The sequence below is a fragment of the Hemitrygon akajei genome, chromosome 19, assembly GCF_048418815.1.
Source record: "Hemitrygon akajei chromosome 19, sHemAka1.3, whole genome shotgun sequence".
NCBI classification, from domain to species: Eukaryota; Metazoa; Chordata; class Chondrichthyes; order Myliobatiformes; family Dasyatidae; genus Hemitrygon; species Hemitrygon akajei.
The window spans coordinates 68690910-68713954 of record NC_133142.1 but is presented as its reverse complement, the minus strand read 5'-3'; the positions used below and the strand labels follow the sequence as shown (position 1 = coordinate 68713954).

At 39.6% G+C, this 23045-nt stretch overlaps 1 protein-coding gene across 1 annotated transcript in view; it reads left to right on the top strand.

The window, feature by feature from the left end:
- The window catches only part of LOC140742030 (inter-alpha-trypsin inhibitor heavy chain H3-like), a 66887-nt gene that overhangs the window by 23267 nt on the left and 20575 nt on the right, over window positions 1-23045 (top strand). The window contains exons 11-17 of the mRNA XM_073072720.1: window positions 10106-10287; window positions 11837-12022; window positions 12986-13125; window positions 15495-15652; window positions 20678-20719; window positions 21146-21187; window positions 22686-22703. Of these exons, the coding sequence (XP_072928821.1) occupies window positions 10106-10287; window positions 11837-12022; window positions 12986-13125; window positions 15495-15652; window positions 20678-20719; window positions 21146-21187; window positions 22686-22703 (768 nt within the window). The remainder of the gene's footprint in view (window positions 1-10105; window positions 10288-11836; window positions 12023-12985; window positions 13126-15494; window positions 15653-20677; window positions 20720-21145; window positions 21188-22685; window positions 22704-23045) is intronic.

Genomic DNA, 23045 nt, shown 5'->3' with positions numbered 1-23045 from the left:
GAGTAGGGCTTCAGGTTCCTGGATCATTGGGATCTCTTCTGAGGGGGGAATGACCTATACCAGAACCTGAGAGGGACCAATATTCTGGCGGGCAGGTTTCTTCAGAGGTGTTGTTGAGGGTTTAAACTAATTTGGCAGGGGAGTGGGAACCAGAATGAAGGGACTCAGGATAGGACAGATGATAAAAAAGCAAAGATAGCGTGCAGTCAGACTGTCGGGAAGGACAAAATTGCAATCAGAAGGCTGAGTATCAGTGCATTAGGGATGCAGAATCAAAAAGGGTAGTAAATGCAGTGCCCAAAGTGTTATATCTCAATACACAGAGTATAAGAAATAAAGTGGATGATCTTGTTGCACTATTACAGATTGTCAGGTATGATGTTGTGGCCATCACTTAATCATGGGTGATGGATGGCTGTAGTTGGGAGCTGAATGTCCAAAGTTATGCATTGTATCAGAAGGATAGGAAGATAGGCAGAGGGGATGTTGTGGCTCTGCTGGTAAAGAATGGCATCAAATCAGTAGAAAGATGTGACATAGGGTTGGATGATGGTGAATTCTTGTAAGTTAAGTTAAGAAACTGTAAGGGTAAAAGGACTCTGACAGCAGTTATATAAAGGCCTCCCAACGGTAGGTGGGATGTGGACTACAGATTACAAAAGGAAATAAAAAAGGTGTGTCAAAAGGGCAATGTTATGATTGGGAAAATCAGGTTCAATAAGTACATTTAATGTCAGAGAAATGGTATACAATATACATCCTGAAATTCCTTTTCTTTGCAAACATCCACAAAAACACAGGAGTGCCCCAAAGTATGAATGACAGTTGAGCGTTAGAATTCCAAAGCCCCCCCCAAGCTCCTCACTCCCATGTACAAGATCAACAAGGCAACTACCTCCCCACCACTCCCACCAGCAAAAAGCATCAGCGATCCCACTGAGCAATCAAGCGTGCAGCAAAGCATCAATAAAGACAGACTTGCAGTACCCCAAAGACTACTCGTTCACCGGTGTTTGACATACCACAGGCTCTCTCCCCTAATAAGGGAAAAAGAGGTGTCCCCATGTCACAGCAGGAGGGGAGACATAACAATATCTATTATTGATTGGTAATAGATCTCAAGAGATCTATTTGCTGAATGCCTATGAGATGGCTTTTTAGAGCAGTATGTCATTGTGCCTACTAGGGGATCAGCTACGCTAAGTTAGGCATTATGTAATGAACTGCAGACAATTGGGGAGCTTAAGGTAAAAGAGCCCTTAGGAGCCAGTGATCACAATATGAGTGAGTTCAACTTGAAATTTGATGGGGAGAAAGTAAAGTCTGATGAAGCAGTATTTCAGTGGAGTAAAGAAAATTACAGTGGTATGAGAGAGGAGATGGCCAAAGTAAATTGGAAGGAGATGCTGGCAGGGATGACAGTAGAACAGCAATACCGTGAGTTTTTGGGGAAAATGAGGAAGGTGCAGGATAGATGTTTTCCAAAAATGAACAAATACAAGGGGTGGTTGATAAGTTCATGCCCTACGGTAGAAGGATTCAATTTTAGAAAACCTAGCACGTTTATTTTTCCTACATCTACACACTTAGTCCAGTGGTCGTGGAGCATACGGATCCCTTCTTTGTAGAAGGCGGCGTCTTGGACCTCCAGAAGTGGTCCACAGCATGTGGTGACTGATAAGTTTGTGGCCTAAGGTAGAAGGAGATGCGTTAACTTCAAACTTTCTGCATTTTCACTCAAAGAGTTCATGTTCATGTAACGAGAGCTGTATAACTCATCTCCTTCTACCTTAAGCCACAAATTTATCAATCACCCCTGCTGTGGACCATCTGGAGGTCTAACATGCTCTCGTTAATGATAGTTTTTCATTAATTCTATTTAATTTCTTTATTTTACTACAAATGCCTGGGAGAAAATGAATATCAGAGCTGTATTTGGTGACATACACATACTTTGATAAGAAATTTACTTTGAACTTTGAAGTACAAGCCTGGGAAAGTCATCACTTGTGCTCTAAGGCTTCACTTTTTGCTGATGGAGAATTCTTTGACAATTTTTAAGCAGCTTCTGGTAATAAAAGAGAAAATAGGAATAAAATGTTATTGTTCCATTCAAAAATGACTGAAAGGACAGTCCACATTACAAATATGAATCAATAGGAGGAATCCCCAGATAACCTCTATTCTAACACAATGGAAGTTAATTCCCAGTTTCTTACATCCACAGTTGAGCATTAGCAGGATCTAGGAATGATGGCATGGTACCATAGTAGCTAGCATGATGCTATAACACCTAGGGGCATTGGAGTTTGAAATTCAATCCCGACATCCTCTTTGACAAGTCTGTATGTCCTCCCCACGGAGCACGTGGGTTTTCTCTGAGTGCTCTGCTTTCCAGCCATAGTCCCAAGAGTACTAAGTGTGTTAATTGGTGATGGTAAATTATCCCATGGTCATGGTAGGGTTAAATCGGGGTTTGTCAGGGAGTGGCATGGCTTATAGGGTTGGAAGGGTCTATTCCATGCAGTATCTTGAAATAAAATGAATGTAGGCTTGATTGTTGTCAATGGGTCATTGAGAAATAGCCTATAGAAACAGGTCCTTTGGTGCATGGAGTTCATTCTGACTGTCAGATATCCATTTTTACTCTACCCTACCCAATATGATTATATACTTCACACATTTTTGTAAATTTTCCTGAGCTTATTTTATTTTTCTATTACTTATTTCTATTTAGAAATATAGCACAGTAACAGGCATTTGCGGCCCAAGGAGCCCACGCCACCCAACTACACCCATGTGAATAATTACCCTAATAAGCTGTAAGTCTTTTGGAACGTGGGAGTAAACTGGAGCACCCAGAGGAAACATACACAGTCACAGGGAGAACATATAAACTCCATAGCAGCTGCAGGAATTGGACTACGGTCGCTGTATAGCATAATGCTAATCACCAGAATGGCGAAGCTCTGGAAACACAAATTCCTTTCACTGACTTTCCTACTTCCCTCTCAATCTGAAACGTGGACAATCTCTTTCCTTTTTTATTGGTCCCTCCAGGCCAGTTTGTCAACCTACTCAGTTCTTTCAGCATGTTGTATTTTTGTTTGCTCTTAGTTTGTAGTGTCAACCACCTCTTTGTGATAAAAGTGGGCTGGGACCTCTTGCCCCCTAAGCAAGAATAATTCTCCCAGACCAACGAGCCTACATATTCTATCAACTTCTCTGGATGCTTCAGGCATTTTACAGTGACTAATTATCTACCAACTCACAGGTTTTTGGAGTGAGAGTGGAAACCAGAATGCTTGAGGGAAACACACTTAGTCCCTGAAAGAGTGTGCAAACTCCACATTGACAGCACCAGAGATCTGGATTGAACCAGGGCAGCAGTTTCACTAGCTGTACCCAACTGAGCCATTATGTCTAGATCTTGCCTTATCTATTTAATAAGATTTCCAATATACAGTAGCAAATGCATGCCTTAAAATTACTTTCACTGTTACAATAAAATTAATTCACCCATACCCTTTATCTTTAATTGCTGCAATCCTGAAATATCATAATTGAATGAGGGCTACTGATGGATAGTGTTACTTTTTAAAAAAAATTTTGCTCAGCATAACAAAACATTCAATTTCCAGATTTATTTACATTTCTTTTCCTCACAGATATCAGCTATCAGAACACTTCCATCAAAATATAGACATCCCACAACATCCTATATAAAAGCCCTTATTTGTATAGCAGACAGGTTTACATCTACATACTGCAGAGAAGGTTGGCATGTTTCATGAAAACTATTTGTTTTTGAGTGTACCATGCATGTCAAAAAGTCCAAAGGAATGTATTCCATGATTAATTTACACCACCCATAAAGTTCAGGGGCCTTATTAGATATCCAACAAAGTAAAATGTTCTTCCTCGCACAAAAAGTCAGGATGTTAAGAAGTTTTTTCTGATGTGCATTAATAATACGACTGCTGGGTAAGCCTAAGAGAAAAGACACTGGGTCCAGCTCAAGCTCCATCTTCAGTATCTTTTCCATTTCACCCAAAATATCACTCCGGTATGCCTGAAGTTTGGGACAAGCCCAAAGAGTGGGTGAAAGTTCCAGTGTTTACTTTTCATTTAGAACACATTGGAGAACCTCCATCTTAAATTTCGAGAGACAATCTGGAGTCAGATGGGCTCTATGCAGAATTTTGAGTTGCAATGCTTTAGTTCTATTACAAACTGATACTTTCTTTGCATTATCACAGATATCTTCCCATGTTTCAGCTGTAATTTCTACTCCCAGCTCTTCCTCCCAGACCCTTCCCAGCTGCTCAGCCTCTCCACAAGAACATTCCCTCAGGATGCTGTAAAAAGTACACCCTCTTTTCTATGTCAGATCTATAGAAATCAGTTAACAATGTTTTTTTTCTGTATATAATCTCTTATCTGAAAGAAATGAAAAAGATCCTTGTTGGGTATGTTAAATTTCTGTACTTTTTGACTAAAAGGCATCATCGTTCCTTCATCAAACAAATCTCCTAGATGGAAAGTACCCTTAGAAATCCAAAATTTAAATCCAGAATCAATTATGCCAGGCTGAAAATCTGGACTGCCGGTTTTTGGAGGGAAGGGTGATATTTTCCCTGTGTTGCCCTCAATTTGTCGCACCGCCCTCCAAGCCCCGACAGTATTAATTGTTATTGGATTGTGACAATATTCCTTACCTAGTTTCATCTTATTGAGGAAAGCAAATTAATTAGAGGGCATTTTGCATGTGAAGCTTCAATGTCTAGCCAAATTGAGGAGGGTCCCTGCAAACCCAGTCAATCACACAAGATAGAAAGATACTTAATTGATATTTTTTGATGTCTGGAAAATCCAGGCCCCCTAGACTACTGGGAAACTGTAACTTAGACATTTTAATACAGGGTCTTTTTTTTGCTCCAGATGAAAGAAACAAACCAGCCATTTATTTTTTTAAGTATTTGTTGGGTAAAAATGACTGGAATTATTCATGTTGGGTAGGGCAGATGAGGAAGAACATTCATTTTGATCAAGGATATTCGGCCAAGCCAAGAAATGGGAAGAGTGCTCCATCACTCAAGATCCTGTTTGATTTTGTCAAATAACTGTGTAAAGTTAGCTTTGAACAATTGATCAAACGTAGGTGTGATAAATATGCCTAAGTAAACAAAACCTGTCTGTGACCATTTAAAGGGGTAAACACCCAAGTGTCAGGTACCTGCTGCAGGTTCCCCAGAGGCATAGCCTCTCATTTAGTAAAGTAGATTTTATAACCTGAAAAGGCGCTAAATGAATTAATGCATTCTATAAGGTGGTGCACTGATATAGTAGGGTTCGATAAGAAAATTAGAACATCATCCACATACAATGTAATTTTATGTGACTTTAGTCCTATGTCTGGAGCAGATATTTTGGGGTCTCGCCGAACAGCCTCAGCCAATGGCTCGATCACCAGTGTGAAAAGTAGTGATGATAAAGGGCAGCCCTGCCGGTCACCCCACAAATACTAAAATTAACCGACCTAATACCATTAGTGAAAATCGCAGCCAAAGAGTCATTATAAAGAACCTTCACCCACTTAAAAAAATTATTGCCCAAAACAAATCGTTCTAAAGTGAAAAAAAGATACGGCCATTCGACACGATCAAAGGCCTTTTCTGCATCTAAGGAAACCACCAAGCTGTCCACTGCCTGTTGCTGACATGCCTGAATCACATTAAGTAATCTTCTGATATTGTTAGATAACCTATGGCCTTTTACAAAACCCATTTGATCCTCTTTTATGATAAAAGGTAACACAGTTTCTAATCGCAATGCTAAGGTTTTAGTAAGATTTTAAAGTCAACATTTAACAATGAAATAGGCCTGTAGAAGGCACAATCTTCAGGGCTCTTCCCTATCTGAAGAATTAGGGAGATATTAGCTTCTCTCAATGATGGTGGGAGACCATAATTAAATGCATGATTGAACATGTTTAGCATAGGCTCTGATAATAACCCTGTGAACACTTTATAGAATTCACTAGTGAGTCCATCAGGACCTGGGGCATTCCTACTTTGGAGCTGTCTCACAGCTTCCTGTATCTCATGTATAGATAACGGGGCATTGAGGAGGGACTCTTGTTCAGAAGAAATGCCTAGGAGATCTAAATTCCTGAAGGTCTCCATCCTAGATTGCCCATCATTACATTGCTCAAATTGATACAATTTAGAATAAAAATTCTTAAACACAACATTAATCATTTTAGAATTACTAGTGTGGGCTCCTGTCCCATCCCTAATTGAAGCAATAGTCTGAGAGGCGTTTTTCTTTCTAGCTAAATAAGCCAAATACCAACACACACAAAATGCTGGTAGAACACAGCAGGCCAGGCAGCACCCTTGGGTCTCGGCCTGAAAAGTCGACAGCGCTTCTCCCTATAGATGCTGCCTGGCCTGCTGTGTTCTACCAGCATTTTGTGTGTGTTGTTGTTTGAATTTCCAGTATCTGCAGATTTCCTCGTGTTTGCTAAGCCAAATACCTACCTGGTTTTTCACCATGTTCAAACAATTGTTGTTTAGCAAATGTCAATTTTCTTTTGGCTGCTTGTGTAAGTAAAGAGTTTAGTGTACAGCGTAGGGCTGTGATATTCTGTAACTTGGCTGCAGAAGGCTTATTAATATAATCCTTTTCACTGCCACAAGCCTTGCTTCCACTAGGCGGTGCTGTTCTGCAGCTTGCTGCTTCTTACCAGCAGAGTAGGAGATAATTAATCCCCTTGCATAGGCCTTAGCGGTTTCCCAGAGCATCGATGGACTACTAGCTGATTTGGAATTAATAGATAGGAAAGTTTTGAATTTGGAAGTAAAGAAGTCTAACTATCTTTTAGAATAAAAGGATTCAGCCTGCAATGTCAAGATAGTGCTGAATTACCTTTGGGCTTAATATTTAAATATACTGTTGCATGGTCAGAAATAGCGATATTTCCAATTGTGCAGGATATAACTAAATCTAGGAGCATTTTGGGGGTTAGAAAAAAGTCTATTCTGGTGTACACTTCTGTGGATTAGAAAAAAATGTGAAGTCTTTGTCTGAGGGATATAACAACCACCAGATATCCACAAGTCCTAGTTCTCCACACAAGCCCATGATTTGTTTGGACTGTGAGGAGGGCAATGGGGGACCACTAGGCACTCTGTCCATCAATGGGTCCATGAAACAATTAAAATCCCCATCTACAATAATGTTTCGTATTGAAAAGCTTGTAAGTTTGGAAAAAGCATCTATTAGGAATTTGAGATAATGAGCTGGAGGGCAGTAAACATTGAGAATACCATATTCCTCTCCATACATTGAAGCCTTAACAATCACAAATCTCCCATACTTATTCCTAATGCAGTCTAATAACTTAAAAGCTAAGTTCTTCCGAATTAAAATGGCCACCACCCTACTCCTGGTATTAAAAGATGAAAAATAGATGATCAAATCCACTCTTGCACTTTTAGATGTCTTTATCATTAAATGTGTCTCCTGCAATAAGGCTATGTCCACCCTTTCCTTTTTCAGGTTTAGTAGGATTTTCTTTCTCTTGATTGGTGAATGACTCCCCTTAATGTTCCAATTGCACAATTGTAATATATTACTGGTCATAACCCTTTATAACAATCATGTGACTCCGGAGGAGAAGAAACCGGACTGAAGATCAGCTGAGTAGCAATAAGTAAATAAAAAAATACACACAAAAACAAAGCGCCAACTGTGCTGAACAAGAGGACTTACCCCACACTTAAAGGGGATATCTGAACATTCTAGCACCCCATATTCTGCCCCACTGCCTATATGGCATTTAGCATAGTCAAAAATGAAAACGGCGTAATTTATCAATCCACCGATTTGTTACCGTCATGTTTAAACTCCTTCAGGTTGGAGCAGCACCGCTAATTTAAACAAATAAACTGTATTAATCAAAACAAACACGTTACCCATCCTATGAGATATCTTGCAGTCGATTAATGAAAAGGTAAAATAAAGCAACCATCAAGCATGTTATCGTCCATAACCAGGGCTACACAATATACTGTATACATTCTTTAGCCCAACGTGTCTACAAATGTTTTATCTTTGTCAGAAGAATCAAGTATCTTAGTGGCCCCATTGTGGTGATTTTCAGCGCTGCTGGGTATAGCATAAAGTACTGGATTCTGGATTCCCTCAGCCGCTTCTTTACCTGGTCGAATTCCTTACGCTTCTGAACAACAGCTGCCGAAAAACCTTGAAAAAACATAAGCCTGGATCCCTTATATATTAAAGTCTGGGTATCAGTCCCACGGCCTCTCGAAGCCTCCATCACACTTTGCTTATCACTGAAATTATGGAACCACACGAGGACAGGTCGAGGGCGTTGGCCTGGGTCCGGTTTTGGAGCCAGCGTACAACGAGCTTTTTCCACTTTAATGCATCCAGCCTTGGTTTCCAAATCAAGGAAATTAGGCAGCCAGCCCTCAAAAAAACTTCACTGGCTAGCTGCCTTCTGTACCTTCAGGCAGACCGATGATCTGTATGTTCTTCCTCCTACTTCTGTTGTCAAGGTCATTGATATAGTCAGACAGGCTTTGAACTTGCTTTCCTAGCGCCCGGATGTGGCTTTGGGCCTGATCAGCTACAGTCTCTACCACGGAGACTCGGCCCTCGGCCTCGGTCATTCTTGTTTCAAGGTTTTTAAGCTCCAGTGTGTGGTTCTGGAGTGTTAGAGAGAGTGGAGCCAGCTTCTCATCCATCATTTTGGATACGTTCTCCGTAACTTCCTGAATTACTTGATAAAAATCAGGGTCCAACGTGTTAGCATAGCTAGCAGCAACTAGCTCCTCAGCCCCAAGCCAGCACTGTGCAGTCCATCTTGGCCGCCTTTTACGATGACATGGTGTTGAAGCAGCTCAAAAAACATACTCATCGATGTTCATGTTATTAAATCCGACACGGGCATTTTTTTAAAAAGTTGAAACAGTTAGGTTTACATGCGAAATTATCAGTGTTGCGGTGCTGAGCTCGACAAAGCAGACCTTTCACTGCGCCGCCATCTTGAAAAACCCTGGATAGTGTTACTTTACCAACATGCTGAAACTTCTGGTCAAGATGGCACCTGCATGCAACGCTCCTTTGGTCGATATCTTCTGGATAAGTCACAAAACCTTTTATTTCACTTCTTTTACATCTGGTTTTCATCTTGAATGTGTATATGCAATTGCTAGAGCCTGCAATTTCCAGTTTGGAGATCGATCGAGTAATCTGGTGCTTTGCTGTCTCCAAGAAGATTCCAGGAAGCAAGCTTTGAGGCGAAGAAACTACGAGACAGGGCGTGAGCCAATGTTTGGCTCCATTTCACCGACTAAAGCTTCAATTATTCACCATTTAAAGTGCCAAGCAAGATTGAAACATCAAGGTGAATCTGGAGAGTAAGTGCCGACAGCCTTGTGCTGGCTGGTGGGATTTCTCTACTGCCGAATCTGGAGAGTAAGTGCCGACAGCCTTGTGCTGGCTGATGGGATTGCTCTACTGCCGAAGAGGAAGCCAGTGTGGCCTCCGGCTGTGTCTGGTCACTCTCTTTCAATCATGCTGGTGAATGTTACCGAGGCTTCTGCGTGTGGCTTTTGGACTATGGACTATAGACTTCTTTAATTTTTATATTCTGTGTTTTTGCCATTCTTTCTTGTTCTTTTTTGTGTGGGGAGAGGGAGATTTTGGGGTCAATGTTCTCATTGCATTTCTTGCAGGGAAGGGGTTTTGGGGGGGTTGATGGTTGTGTTGGTGGGTTTGTTGTTACTCTCTGACTGACTTCCATGGTTTTTATTTGGCTTGTGGTTATCTGGAGAAGAAGAATCTCAGAGTTGTATACTGCAAACATACAATGATACTAAATAAACCTTGTGAACCATTGACTTGTTAAATATATGGGCAATTTTCTAAATCTTGAAAATATGTTCATGTGATTATTTGATAAAACTAGTTGCTAACATTACTGAGCTAAATAATTAAGGTATTGCCTGCTTAATGGAACTGGTTAAATGCAGATGAATGCAAAAGAAATTATTTGTGTTTGTTTCTATTGTAGGAGAGTCAAACCCATCAAAAATTCAGCAAAATGTTAAATATGCCGTAAAAGATAGATATAATGTATATGCCCTTGGCTTTGGTTACGATGTTAAATTCAGCTTTCTGGAGAAATTGGCTCTGGATAATAATGGTATAGCACGGCGGATCTATGAGGATTCAGATGCTCCCCTGCAGCTCCAGGTGAAGTGAATATTAGATGTTTATATATATATTGGTTCACTTACTTTGGCCCAGATTTTCTTCAGAGCTGCCTCACCTTTGCAGCAAAAAACATATTCCACACTCATGAACCAGATGTCCAATACATTTCTGGTAAAGTTATTGTGAGGAAGTTTCTTTCCTTCCCAGACTTCTGGAGATAAACATACACAGAAAAATATTAAATAACTGGTAACTTATGGATTTGAGTCTCCACTAAAAACAGTCAATGACATTAAAGTTAATTAATCCAATTATATATCCACATGAGGTATTAGATATTAAGCTTAATAAAGTGTTTAAAGGAATGCTTCCTGTGTCTGTTGCTGTGAAAGCAAACCAGGTATATTTTGTGACAGTTTGCCCGATTCCACTGATATTCAAAGTATGAGAGGAGAGCATAAGGCAATTTTACAGAGGAAGGGGACAAGGGAATGAGATTGTCTACTATTTCCCTCTAAGTATATGGTATTCTTCCTCCTCATCTGCATCTGGGATTCTATATGCCTCCTCCCTTAATCCTCAAGCCAACTAGAGTACTCCAAGTAGAAGTGAGAGTTAGGACTGCCTCATAAAAACGGTCAAATTGAAGTTTAAATTGGGAAACTGCATGTCAATTTTGGGGAGTATGTGCAACAGTATTTGTATTACAGTGATTAGAAATCACTTCTAAAATTGGGCAATGAACCAGTAAGATGAAAATTTGGGTATTTCCCAGTGGCTTGTTTATGTATTAATTTATTTACTGAGATACAGCACAGAATATGCCATCCGTTTAGAACCCCCCCAACTTAACCCTAGCTTAATCATGGGACAGTTTACAATGACAAATTAACCTACTAAGTTGTACATCTTTGGACTGTGGAAGGAAACCAGGGCTCTTGGAGAAATCCCACACATTCCACAGGGAGGACATACAGATGACATCGGAATTGAACCCTGAGTTCAAAAACACATTTTAAAAAAGTGAAACCCAAAGAAGAGAATGTTGGTCTTGCCTTTGTATGGCACCTTGCAACAAACTCGAGGCCTAAAGAGATCTTTCCTTCTCTAGTGCTGGGAACCAAGTACCAGGTGGGTAGGCATTGAGATGCAGCATTGAACCACGGTATTCATGATCTGCTGAGGGTGTGGATGGGATGATGGAGGTCAAGATCAGAACATTGAGACTGGGGTTGGATTGAAAAGGCTTTTGTTTTTCATTCTATGATGTTGGGAGTCAGACTTTGAGCTTGGGGGTTACTTTAACTATGTCGTAGCAGAAGGGTAGGGAGTACAAAATGATTGTAGAGTATAGATACTGGATACCGCACTCCTTTAGTTATCAGCAATATACCATTTTTATGCAAGTAACTTGTTTGAAAGAGTTCAAATCAATTACTAAAATGTTGCAACTCCTCAAGTCAGGAAGAACTAGTTTGAGATGTGGTCTGACCCATGACTGTGCATAAATGGGAACTTCCAGATTAACATCTCAATGATTGCATAATTGTGGAGTAGACCAAACTTTTTAAATATTTCTTTTTCACAGGGATTCTATGATGAAGTGGCAAATCCCTTGCTTTTAGATATCGAATTGCAATATCCAGAAAATGCCATCTCTGATTTAACTCAGGCCAGTTTCAGACAGCATTTTGATGGGTCAGAAATTGTAGTGGCTGGCAAGATTTCAGACAACAGTTTACAATTACTCACAGCAGAGATCAATGCTAAAACAGTAAGTATTATCTGCTATGCTAATTGACTTATTGACATCATTGAATGATAAATTGCAGTGTTATAGTACTACATGTTAATTAACTCATTATACCTGTGGTGGCTCATTTTTCCACAGCCTCCTCAATTTTTTATATATATTTTACACCCATTTGCTTTTTAATAATTTTCTACTTGCAGTTAAAATGTTAATGCAATGGATTCTTCAACCAGCATCTCACTGTATCGGCCACAATTTTGCCTGGCATCTATCCTTGCCCACGTCTCCAAGATGCTGAAAATGATATTGCAGTATTTATCCTATTCTGTGATTAATAAATATAGAAAGCACAGCACAGATACACATCCTTCAGCCGTGATGTTGTGCCAAACTAATTAAGCAAATGACTCCTAATCCTTTTTGCTTGTACCAAGGCCCATTTCCCTTCATTCTCTGCATACTCATCTGAAACCCTCTATCAGGCTCCAACACCATCCCTGGCAGTGCACTTTGGGCACTATACATTCAGGTAACAAATTCCTGACTGGATTATAATCTTTGTCAGGATACGACAAATTGTTTCACACACTATTGAAATGGTTGCTGATATTTTATAAGTAAATGTAGCAACCAATTTGCACAGATTCAAAATCAATAAGGATAATCAATCTAATGAGCTACCTTGGTGGTATTGATTAAGGAATAAACATTACCCAAACCAGTTACAAACTTCATAACAGTACAAGGTATTACCCAAATACCCTCTGATGGCATTATGTATTGAACACATTCTATTGATTATTATATAGGCATAAATATGTTACATGCTTTTTTACTTCACAATTAATTAAGAACTGTTTAACATAACTGCATTATTTTAAAGTATATCTTGTAAATTGAGTTCATGCCATGGAACAAAGACAAAAATTTAATTTACTTTCCTGATCTTTATAAGATTTAGTTTCTTTCCTAATTCTCCAACAGGCCTCTGGAAACCTGACTTTTAAAGCTGACGTGAACATCCCAGAGGCTGAGAATATTATTCAACAACAGCAATACATTTTCGGTGACTTCACTGAGCGTCTATGGGCTTACCTGACCATACAACAACTCCTAGAGCAGCGGTAAAATAACAAGAGTTTTCTTTCTGTAAAACTGCAACATCAAAACACAATCCAAAAATAAGAACACAAAAAATAGGTGCAGGAGTAGGCCATCTGGCCCATCAAGCCTGCTCTGCCATTCAATAATATCATGACTGATCTGACCATGGACTCATTTCCACCTACCTGCCTTTTCTCCATAACTCTTAATTCCCCTGTCCCGCTTGGTGGCGCAATAGTATCAGCGCCGGACTCCGGAGTGAAGGTTCCCGAGTTCGAATCCAAGTCGCGTTGAGCATCGACCTAGCAACTCGGCCTCGTAAAAACAAGAACAATGCTACGGAAACACCGTCATGACGGTGCCCCGATAACTCCACTGCCGAGTTAAGGGCTATTCTTCTTCTTCTTCTTAATTCCCCTACTGTGCAAAAATCTATCCAACCTTGTCTTAAATATATTTACTGAGGTAGCCTCCACTGCTTCATTGGGCAGAGAATTCCAGAGATTCACTACTCTCTGGGAAAAGCAATTTCTCCTCAACTCTGTCCTAAATCTACTCTCTTGAATCTTAAGGCTATGTCCCCTAGTTCTAGTCTCACCTACCAGTGGAAACAACTTTCCTACTTCTATTTTATCTATCCCTTTCATTATTTTATATGTTTCTATAAGGTCTCCTCTCATTCTTCTGAATTCCAGAGAGTATAGTATATCCTTCCTCTAGTAAGGAGATCAGAACTGCATGCAGTACTCCAAGTGCGGCCTCACCAGTACCCTGTACAGTTGCAACATGTCCTGCCTGGTCTTAAATTCAATCCCTCCAGCAATGAAGGCCAACATTCTATTTGCCTTCTTGATAGCCTGCTGCACCTGCAAACCAGCCTTTTGTGATTCATGCACAAACACTCCCAAGTCCCTCTGCACAGCAGCATGCTGCAATTTTTTTACCATTTAAATAACAATCTGAACAGCTATTTTTCCTTCCAAAGTGGATGACCTAGCATTTACCAACATTGTACTCCATATGCTAAACCCTTGTCCACTTACTTAACCTGTCTATATCGCTCTGTATCTTCTGCACAATTTGCTTTTCCACTCAGTTTAGTATCATCATTACACTCAGTCCCCTCCTCCAGATCATTAATGGATATTGTAAACAGTTGTGGGCCCAGCACCAGCGCCTGCGGCACACCACTCGCCACTGATTGCCAACCAGAGTATCCCAACTCTCTGCTTTCTATTAGTTAACCAATCCTCTATCCATGCTAATATATCACACCCAACTCTATGCATCCTTATCTTATGGATACGTCTTTTATGTGGCACCTTATCGAACACCTTCTGGAAATCCAAGTAAATAACATCCATCTTTTCCCCTCTATGCACTGCGCTTGTTATATCCTCAAAGAACTCCAGTAAGTTTATCAAACAGGACCTGCCTTTGCTGAATCCATGCTGCATCTGCCTGATAGATCTATTTCTTTCCAGATGCCTCATTATTTCTTCTTTAATGATAGCTTCAAGCATTTTCCCAACTACAGATGTTAAACTAACTGGTCTATAGTTATCCGCCTTGTGCCTACATCCTTTTTTCAACAGTGGCATGATATTCGCCGTCTTCTAATCTGTCAGGACTTGTCCAGAAAGTTACCACAATACTATTCACAATTACCTCTACATTTCTCTTCTCTTCCCCCCCCCCCCACCCCTTGAATGGTGCCACAGTTAGGTTGCTCATCCTTCCTACAGCCCCCACTCTCATCCACATAGGGAGCAAGAATCTCAGACTGTTGGACAGGCTCAAGGGATGAGGCTCCTCCAGCACTGTCTCTCTGATCCCACTACCCACCTCACTCGCAGTCACGCCTTCTTGTCCCTGACCAGAGACCGAATTTGAGGCAGCTAACCTAATGGGTGTGACTACCTCCTGAAACAGAGAATCCGGGTAACTCTCTCCCACCCTGATGTGCCGCAGTGTCTGAAACTCAGATTCCAGGTCATCAACTTTGAGCCTGAGTTCCTTGAGCAGCCAACATTTGCTGCAAATGTGGTCACCAGGAACCACAATGGGGTCCACCAGCTCCCACATCATGCAGCTACAGCACATCATCTGATCCTGCAGCATCCCTACTTTAATTGATAATTGATAACTCGATAGCAATTGAAAAATAGATGTTTTGGTTACATCTTAATGCCCCTTAGTCAATTCTTTCAATGAGACTGCCACAAAAATATCTCATAATAATTTTGAAATCATTTTGATTGGCTGTAGACAAAAGACACATGAATAGTTTACATGATTGCAGGAATGGTTATTTATCTGGGAGTGCATTTATTTATTTCATGGGGTGACAATTGCTACCAAAATAGCTTCTATCAATTGTTGTATTCAGGGTTTCTGCAGCTGGAGATGAAAAGGGAAATCTAACAGTTAGAATTCTGGAACTTTCATTGAAATACAACTTTGTTACTCCGCTAACGTCAATGGTTGTAACAAAACCAGAGGAAAACAAGAATGACACCTTTGTGGCTGACAAACCATTGGAAGACGGTAATCTTTGGTTTAAGTTACCTTCATTAGCCCATGATTTTGCAATTGTTTTCCATCTTGACTCTGATACATATGGTATATCTAAACTTAACTAAAAGACAAGTTTTTCGATTAAAACAGAGATATGATTTATCAATTAAATACCTCTGAGATCCTAAAAATGGAAATAATTCTTCTGATACAAAACTTACACCCTTCTAAGAGAGTTAAAAATTGAATTTCATAAATAAATAATATCTTAAACCCAACTCTGGATCTAGTAATCTCTGGATTGCTGCCTGTGCTACGTGCCGGTGAGGGTAAGAATAGGATGATTTGGCAGGTGAATGTGTGGCTGAGGAACTGGTGCAGGGGGCAGGGGTTCAGACTTATGGATCATTGGGAGCTCTTCTGAAGAAGGTATGATCTGTACAAAAGGGATGAGTTGCACCTAAACCCGAGGGGGTCCAATATCCTTGCAGGCAAGTTTGCTAGAGTTGTTTGGGAGGGTTTAAACTAATTTGGAGGAAAATAGGAACAGAATGAGAGGGCTGAGGATGAGGTAGTTGGTTTACAAATAAAATAATGAGACTCCTAGCAAGGAGAGGCTGATGACAGGGCAAAATTGCAGTCAATGGGATGAGTTGCGATGTAAAAGGCAGACAAAATCATAAAGGATAAACACAGGACTGAAGGCGTTGTATCTAAATGTGCACAGTATATGGAATAAGGTAGATGAACTTGCAGCACAGTTGCAGATTGGCAGATATGATGTTGTAGGCATCTCTGATTCATGGTTGAAAGAAAATTATAGCTGGGAACTTAATGTCCAAGGATACATGTTGTATCGAAAGGAGAGGCAGGAAGGCAAGAGGAGGTGGTGTTACTCTGTTGGTACAAAATTAAATCAAGTGATTAGAAAGAGGTGACATAGGTGTTGAATCACTAAGCTAAGGAAGAGCTAAGGAACTGCAGAGGTAAAAAGACCCTGATGGGAGTTGTATACAAACTCCAAACAGTAGTACGGTGTGGTCTACAAATTACAATGTGAGATAGAAAATGCATGCCAAAAAGGTAATGTTACAATACTCATGGGGGACTTCAGTATGTAGGTAGATTGGGAAAATCAGGTTGATGCTGGATTCCAGGAGGAGGAACTTTTAGAGTGCCTACCAGATGGCATTTTAGAGTGGCTCGTGGTTGAGCCTACTAGAGAATCAGTTATTCTGGATGGGGTGTTGTGCAATGAACAAGAATTTATTAGAGAGCTTAAAGTAAAAGGACCCCTAGGGGCAAGTGATCATAATATAATCAAATTCAGCCTGAATTTTGAGAAGAAGCTAAAGTCACATGAATCAGTATTACAATGGAGTAAAGGGAATTACAGAGGCATGAGAGAGGATTTGGCCAAAATTGATTGAAAAAGAACACAGACATGGATGATGGCAGAGCAGCAATAGCTGAAATTTCTGCAAACAATTCAGAAGGCAGAAGATATATATATCTCCCCAAAAAGGAAGAAGTATTCTAAAGTCAAGAAGACATAGCTATGGCTAATAAGAGAAGGTAAAGCCAACATAAAAACCAAAGAGAGGGCATATAACAGAACAAAAATTAGTGGGAAGTTAGAAGATTGGGAAGCTTATAAAAAACTACAGAAGGCAACTAAAAAGTCATTAAGAGGGAAAAGATTGAATACAAAAGTAAGCTAACCAGTAATATTAAAGAGGATTCCAAAAGTTTCTTCAGATACATAGAGTGTAAAAGAAGGTTGAGAGTGGATATTGGACCACTGGAAAACAATGCTGAAAAGGTAGTAAGGGGGACAAGGAAATGGCGGATGAACTTAATAAGCAGGTTGCATCAGTCTTCACTATGGAAGGCACTAGCAGTATGGTGGAAGTTCCAGAGGGTCAGGGGTCAGAAGTGTGTGAAGTTGCCATTACTAGGAAGAAGGTTCATAGGCAACTGAAAGGTTTGAAGGTAGATAAGTCATCTGGACCAGATGGTGAACACCCCAGGGTTCTGAAAGAGGTGGCTAAAGATATTGTGGAGGCATTAGTAATAATCTTTAAAGAATCACTAGATTTTGGAATGGTTCTAGAAGACTGGAAAATTGCAACTGTTATTCCACTGTTCAAGAAAAAGAAAGGCAGAAGAAAGGAAATTGTAGGCCAGTTAGTCTGACCTCAGTGGTTGAGAAGATGCCAAGGATGTGGTTCCAGAGTACTTGGAGGCATATGATAAAATAGACTGTAATCAGCATGGTTTCCTCAAGGGAAAATCTTGCCTGCCAAAGCTGTTGGAATTCTTTGAAGAAATGACAAGCAGGATAGACAATGTGTCACACATGAGGATGTTAAACAAGTTAAGAGCCTATGGTATTACAGGAAAGATTCTAGCATGGATAAAGCAGCGGTCAATTGGCAGAAGGCAAAGAGTGTGAATAAAGGGAGCCTTTTCAGGTTGGCTGCTGGTGACTAGTGGTGTTCCACAGGGGTCTGTGTTGGGACCATTTCTTTTTACGTTATATGTCAATGATTTGGATGATGGAATTGATGGTTTTGTTACAAAGTTTGCAGACAATATGAAGATATGTAGAGAAACAGGTAGTTTTGAGGAAGTAGGGACGCTATGGAAGGACTTAGACAGATTAGGAGAATGGGCAAAGAAATGGTAGATGGAATACAGTGTTGGGAAGTGTATGGTCATGCACTTTGATAGAAGAAATGAAAGACTTAACTATTTTCCAAATAGAAAATCAGAGGTACTTCGGAGTCCTTGTGCATTTTGCACAAGGACTCCGAAGGTTATTTTGCAGGTTGAGTCTGTGGTTTGAAAGGCAAATGCAATGTTAGCATACACTTCAAGAGGACTAGAGTATAAAAGCAAGGATATACTTTTGAGGTTTTATAAAGTATTGGTGAGGCCCCACTTGGAGTATTGTGAGCAGTTTTAAGTCCCTTATCTTAGAAGAGATGTGCTGACACTGGAGAGAGTTCAAAGGAGGTTCACGAAAATGATTCCAGGATTGAACATCTTGTCATATGAAGAGCATTTGATGGGTCTGGGAAGTATTCACTAGAATTCAGAAGAGTGAGGGATGATCTAATTGAAACATATCAAATGGTGAAAGGTCTTTCCTAGAGTGGATGTAGAGAGGATATTTCCTGTGGTGGAAGAGTCTAGGATCAGAGGACACAACCTCAGAATAGAGGGATGTCATTTTAGAATGGAGATGAGGAGAAATTTCTTTAGCCAGAGAGTGGTGAATCTGTTATATTAATTGCCACAGGCAGCTGTGGAGTCCCAGTCTTTATATTTAAGGTAGAGGTTGATAGATTCTTTATTGGTCAGGGCATGAAGAAGAAGGCAGGAGATTGGGGCTAAGGGGAGAAATGGCTCAGCCATGGAGAGATAGCGAAGCAGACTTGATGGGCCAAATGGTCTAATTCTGCTCCTGTATGTTATGGTCTAAGACACTACACAATGTCATTAAATATAGCTAAATCAATTAATTTCTTTGAAAGAAGGCATTCGCCTCCATGAAATTATTTCTATGTGTTATTGATTAATTATAAGGCACTGGCAAGTTACTGACGATCATTTAGCATTTCTAATGGAAGATAAATTTTTGGTAATATATTTTCTTCAGAATGATACAATGCATGCAAACAGAGCCTCAGCTTCTCTTTAACAAAGAACTGCCCCTTTGAGAATGCAGCAGTCTCTCTCAACAGTTTCCTGAAACATCAGTCAGAAGAACGTACTCCAGTTGAACATGAATTCACAATTGATAGGAGACAGTTTAACATTTTATTATTTTCTGCATTGTAAAGTAACTGCACCCAATGTTACTACTGATTAGAATTGAGGAACATAGGTAAGATATTCTACAACAAGATACCGGGTGACATATAAGCATTATTCATCATTAGTATCCTGAGGGAAGCAGGCAGAGAGAATGAAGAGACTGTGACAGACGGGAGTCTTTTTTCTTCAATAGAATTCCCTCAATTGCTTGTTGTAACTTTGCTAGAAGAACAGTGGCTCTCATTGGAAAGTCACCTTCATGGTTTTCAAGTTAGGAAGGATTAAAGCTCTATTCTACAGTGCAAAATGGAAGACAGTAATGTCCAGTTGATTAAAAAGAGAATGAGGGATAGGGTGAAATGGGATTACTCTGATGGCTTAAATAATTTATTTGTAATGGTCCAATGCAGTTTTTTAAAGAGGAAAGCTGAAAATTCTTGGTACTGCTGGTATTAACCTTGGTCTGGAATCATGCTTATGGTATCATGCCTCAGAATTCTGGTGGCTGCATGAGAAAAAGGGGAATAAAGTGGCTTCAAGAAGTAGATGGGCACGGAACTGTCAAAGGAACAAGAAAATCAGAATTAGAAAGAGACAAGATGATGTATTCTACTTCACAATTTCCTCATTTTCAGGGTTCCTGGCAACTGTAATCAATTACATGACTGTAGACATTCTGTAGATGTATAGTCAGAGTCAATTTACCCATTCTATTTTCAATTAAGTATATATCTTGCAATTTATGTTAAAAAAATGTGTAACAAATGCTTCAATCATGTGAACCATTCACTTTGTAATTTACATTATTCAATTTGATGTCTGATTGGCTCAGAGAGCCACTTACTTATTAAGTTATCAATCATTAATTCAGGTTGTTTTTTGCCAAAAGAGACATATTATTTTACAACTGTGGCACCTCTGAGGTGGCCTTGAGTCATCATGAACGCAGCACCATTGCAAATAAATTATTTAAACCATCAGAGTAATCCCATTTCACCCTATCCCTCATTCTCGTTTTAATCAACTGGTCATTTCTGTCTTCCATTTTGCACTGTAGAATAGAGCTTTAATCCTTCCTAACTTGAAATCCATGAAGGTGACTTTTAATGAGGGTCATAAATACATTAACAAATTATTCAATTCTTCAAAACCACTGCTAAACTTGGCTCCAGCAATATTCTGGCTACATACAAATTACAAGCACATGTCATGAAACTGTATTTTTTTTTCCAGAGAAACCACGAAGTTCACACACTTCTTCGACGTATAGATTGAGTAAGTGTTTCTGAAAGCTGTGGAATTTTTTTTAAACTAGAGGATGGTGAATCGGTGGAATTCATTGTTATATAATCGCAATGGAGCCCAAGTCATTTATAACAGAGGTTGATAGATGCTTAATCAATGAGGGCATCAAAGGTCCTGGGGAGAAAGCAAGAGAATGGGGCTGAGGGGAGGAGCAGCAGAGCAGAAAGAGACAAATCACTGTGGTGCTTTAGAGGTGGCTTTGGATCATCTGAAAAACTGCCCATCTCTCTTCTAATTCCTCAAACAGTGAACTAAGCACTGCAAACAATGAATCATAAGTACATTGAAAAATTATTTAATTTTTCAAAACTTTTATTAAACTTGGCTTTAACAATATTCTGGCAGCTACATGTAACTTAAAGCACATATCTTAAAACTTTACTTTGTTGTTCCCAGGTTCAGGATCCGTATTTCACGCTCCTCCAGCATATAGATTGCGTAAGTGTTTCTGAAAGTTGTGGATTTTTTTTTAACTAGAGGATGGTGAATCTGTGGAATTAATTGTCATTGGATATATTTAAAATGGAGGTTGATAGGTACTTAACCAATGAGGGCATCAAAGGTTATGGGGAGAAGGTCAGAAAATGGGGTTATGAGGGAAAATAAATCAAGCATGTTTGAATGGTAAAGCAGACTCAATGGGCCTAATGGCTTAATTCTGTGCCTTGTCTATTTTATTACCTTATGAGCAGGACTGGGGCTCCCAACCTCCATCATTAAATGGACCCCTACCGTTAACAGAGATGACTGTGGACCCCAGGTTGGGAAGCCCTGTTGTATAGGAAACTGCCAGGGAAAGAAGGCATGTGGAGAAAATAAACAATGCCAGAGTTATCAATGAAAGGATTCTACAGGAAGGACATATTCTTTATTCATTCATAGAACTGCTAGTTAAATGATGAAATTTCAGAATGTATTTAGTTACATTACTGAAGGAGTTCTCTCTATACTTAGTCAGTAACTTAAATAAAGTGAACTTGAAAACTTAGTTTGCCAAGTTGAAAAAGGAAAATATTGGGATGGAAATTATCCCTGCAGTCATATACCATGAAATAATTATTATTGGTTTTCATAAATTAATCAGAGGAAGCATTTTAAGTTTAAAGGAAACCATAACAACTCATTTATTGTCAACCAAACACAGAACATAAAGCAACACAGACAAAATGCTGGAGAATCTCAGCAGGCCTGGCAACATCTAAGGAAAAGAGTAAACAGACGAGGTTTCAGGCAGAGAACCTTCATCAGGACCGGAGGACCAGACCTGCTGAGTTCCTCCAGCATTTGTCCATGTTGCTTGGATTTCTTGCATCTGCAGATTTTCTCTCATTTGTGACAGAACACAAAGTGCAGTAAAAACTTCAAATCATTATGTCATCATGTCAGACAAGCCTGTTAAGGTGAACCCCAACTCAATGTGGGTGGTTGTGAATTATGCCTATGTTTCACCAATTACATTAGCCTGCATTATCCAAGAGTGGGAAATAGAGTTTGTGGCATGTTTGTAAGGGCACTTTAAAAAAATAAATACACTTCAGTGTGATACAATATTAAAAAACTCAAATTTTAGCTTAAAGATCAGCAAAAGCACAACCAAGAACAATTTGTTGGTTCTGTTAATTAGTTTACTATCCAAGGCATGCATATAAAATAGTAAGATTATTATGAAGCACTATACCTAATCAGGAGTTGTTTCTACAGAGGTGATAAAATAAAATGGAAATATGATTTTTGTTAGTTGAATTGAGCTTGCTAGCAGACTTTCTCCCCCAATATAGCCACATTAATTATTTTCAGGTAATTGCCATGCCTGGTATATGTCCTCATTCCTCTGTAACCCAGAAAATGCAACAGTGAAGTTCAATGATGAAATGTTTTAAAATATTTTAGGTACTTGTTACAAATTAATTGCTGTATTTTTCTCTATTCTCTACAGCTCCCTCCTACACATATGGTAAGATACAATTTAGGCTCTTTCATATCACAAGTTAATACACCATTTAAATGTGTCAAATTATATTTGTAAACTGACAAAGAAAAGATGGGTGATCTTGCTGCATGCTTAGGATGCAAGCACCATGATTTAAGAGCTCCTGTTTTCCTCCATTTTTGCAGTTGAGAATGACAAAAGGCAAAAGAAATGTTCTGCAGAAGTAGGGGAAAATACTCTGGAAAATTCTGCACCTATTCCTCCAGCCCAGGACTAATTAAACTTTGATATCTGACCCAGTCAAGAATTGGTTTAGCTCATACCTGTAGACATACAAAGGATCACTACAATCCACACAGCCAACGG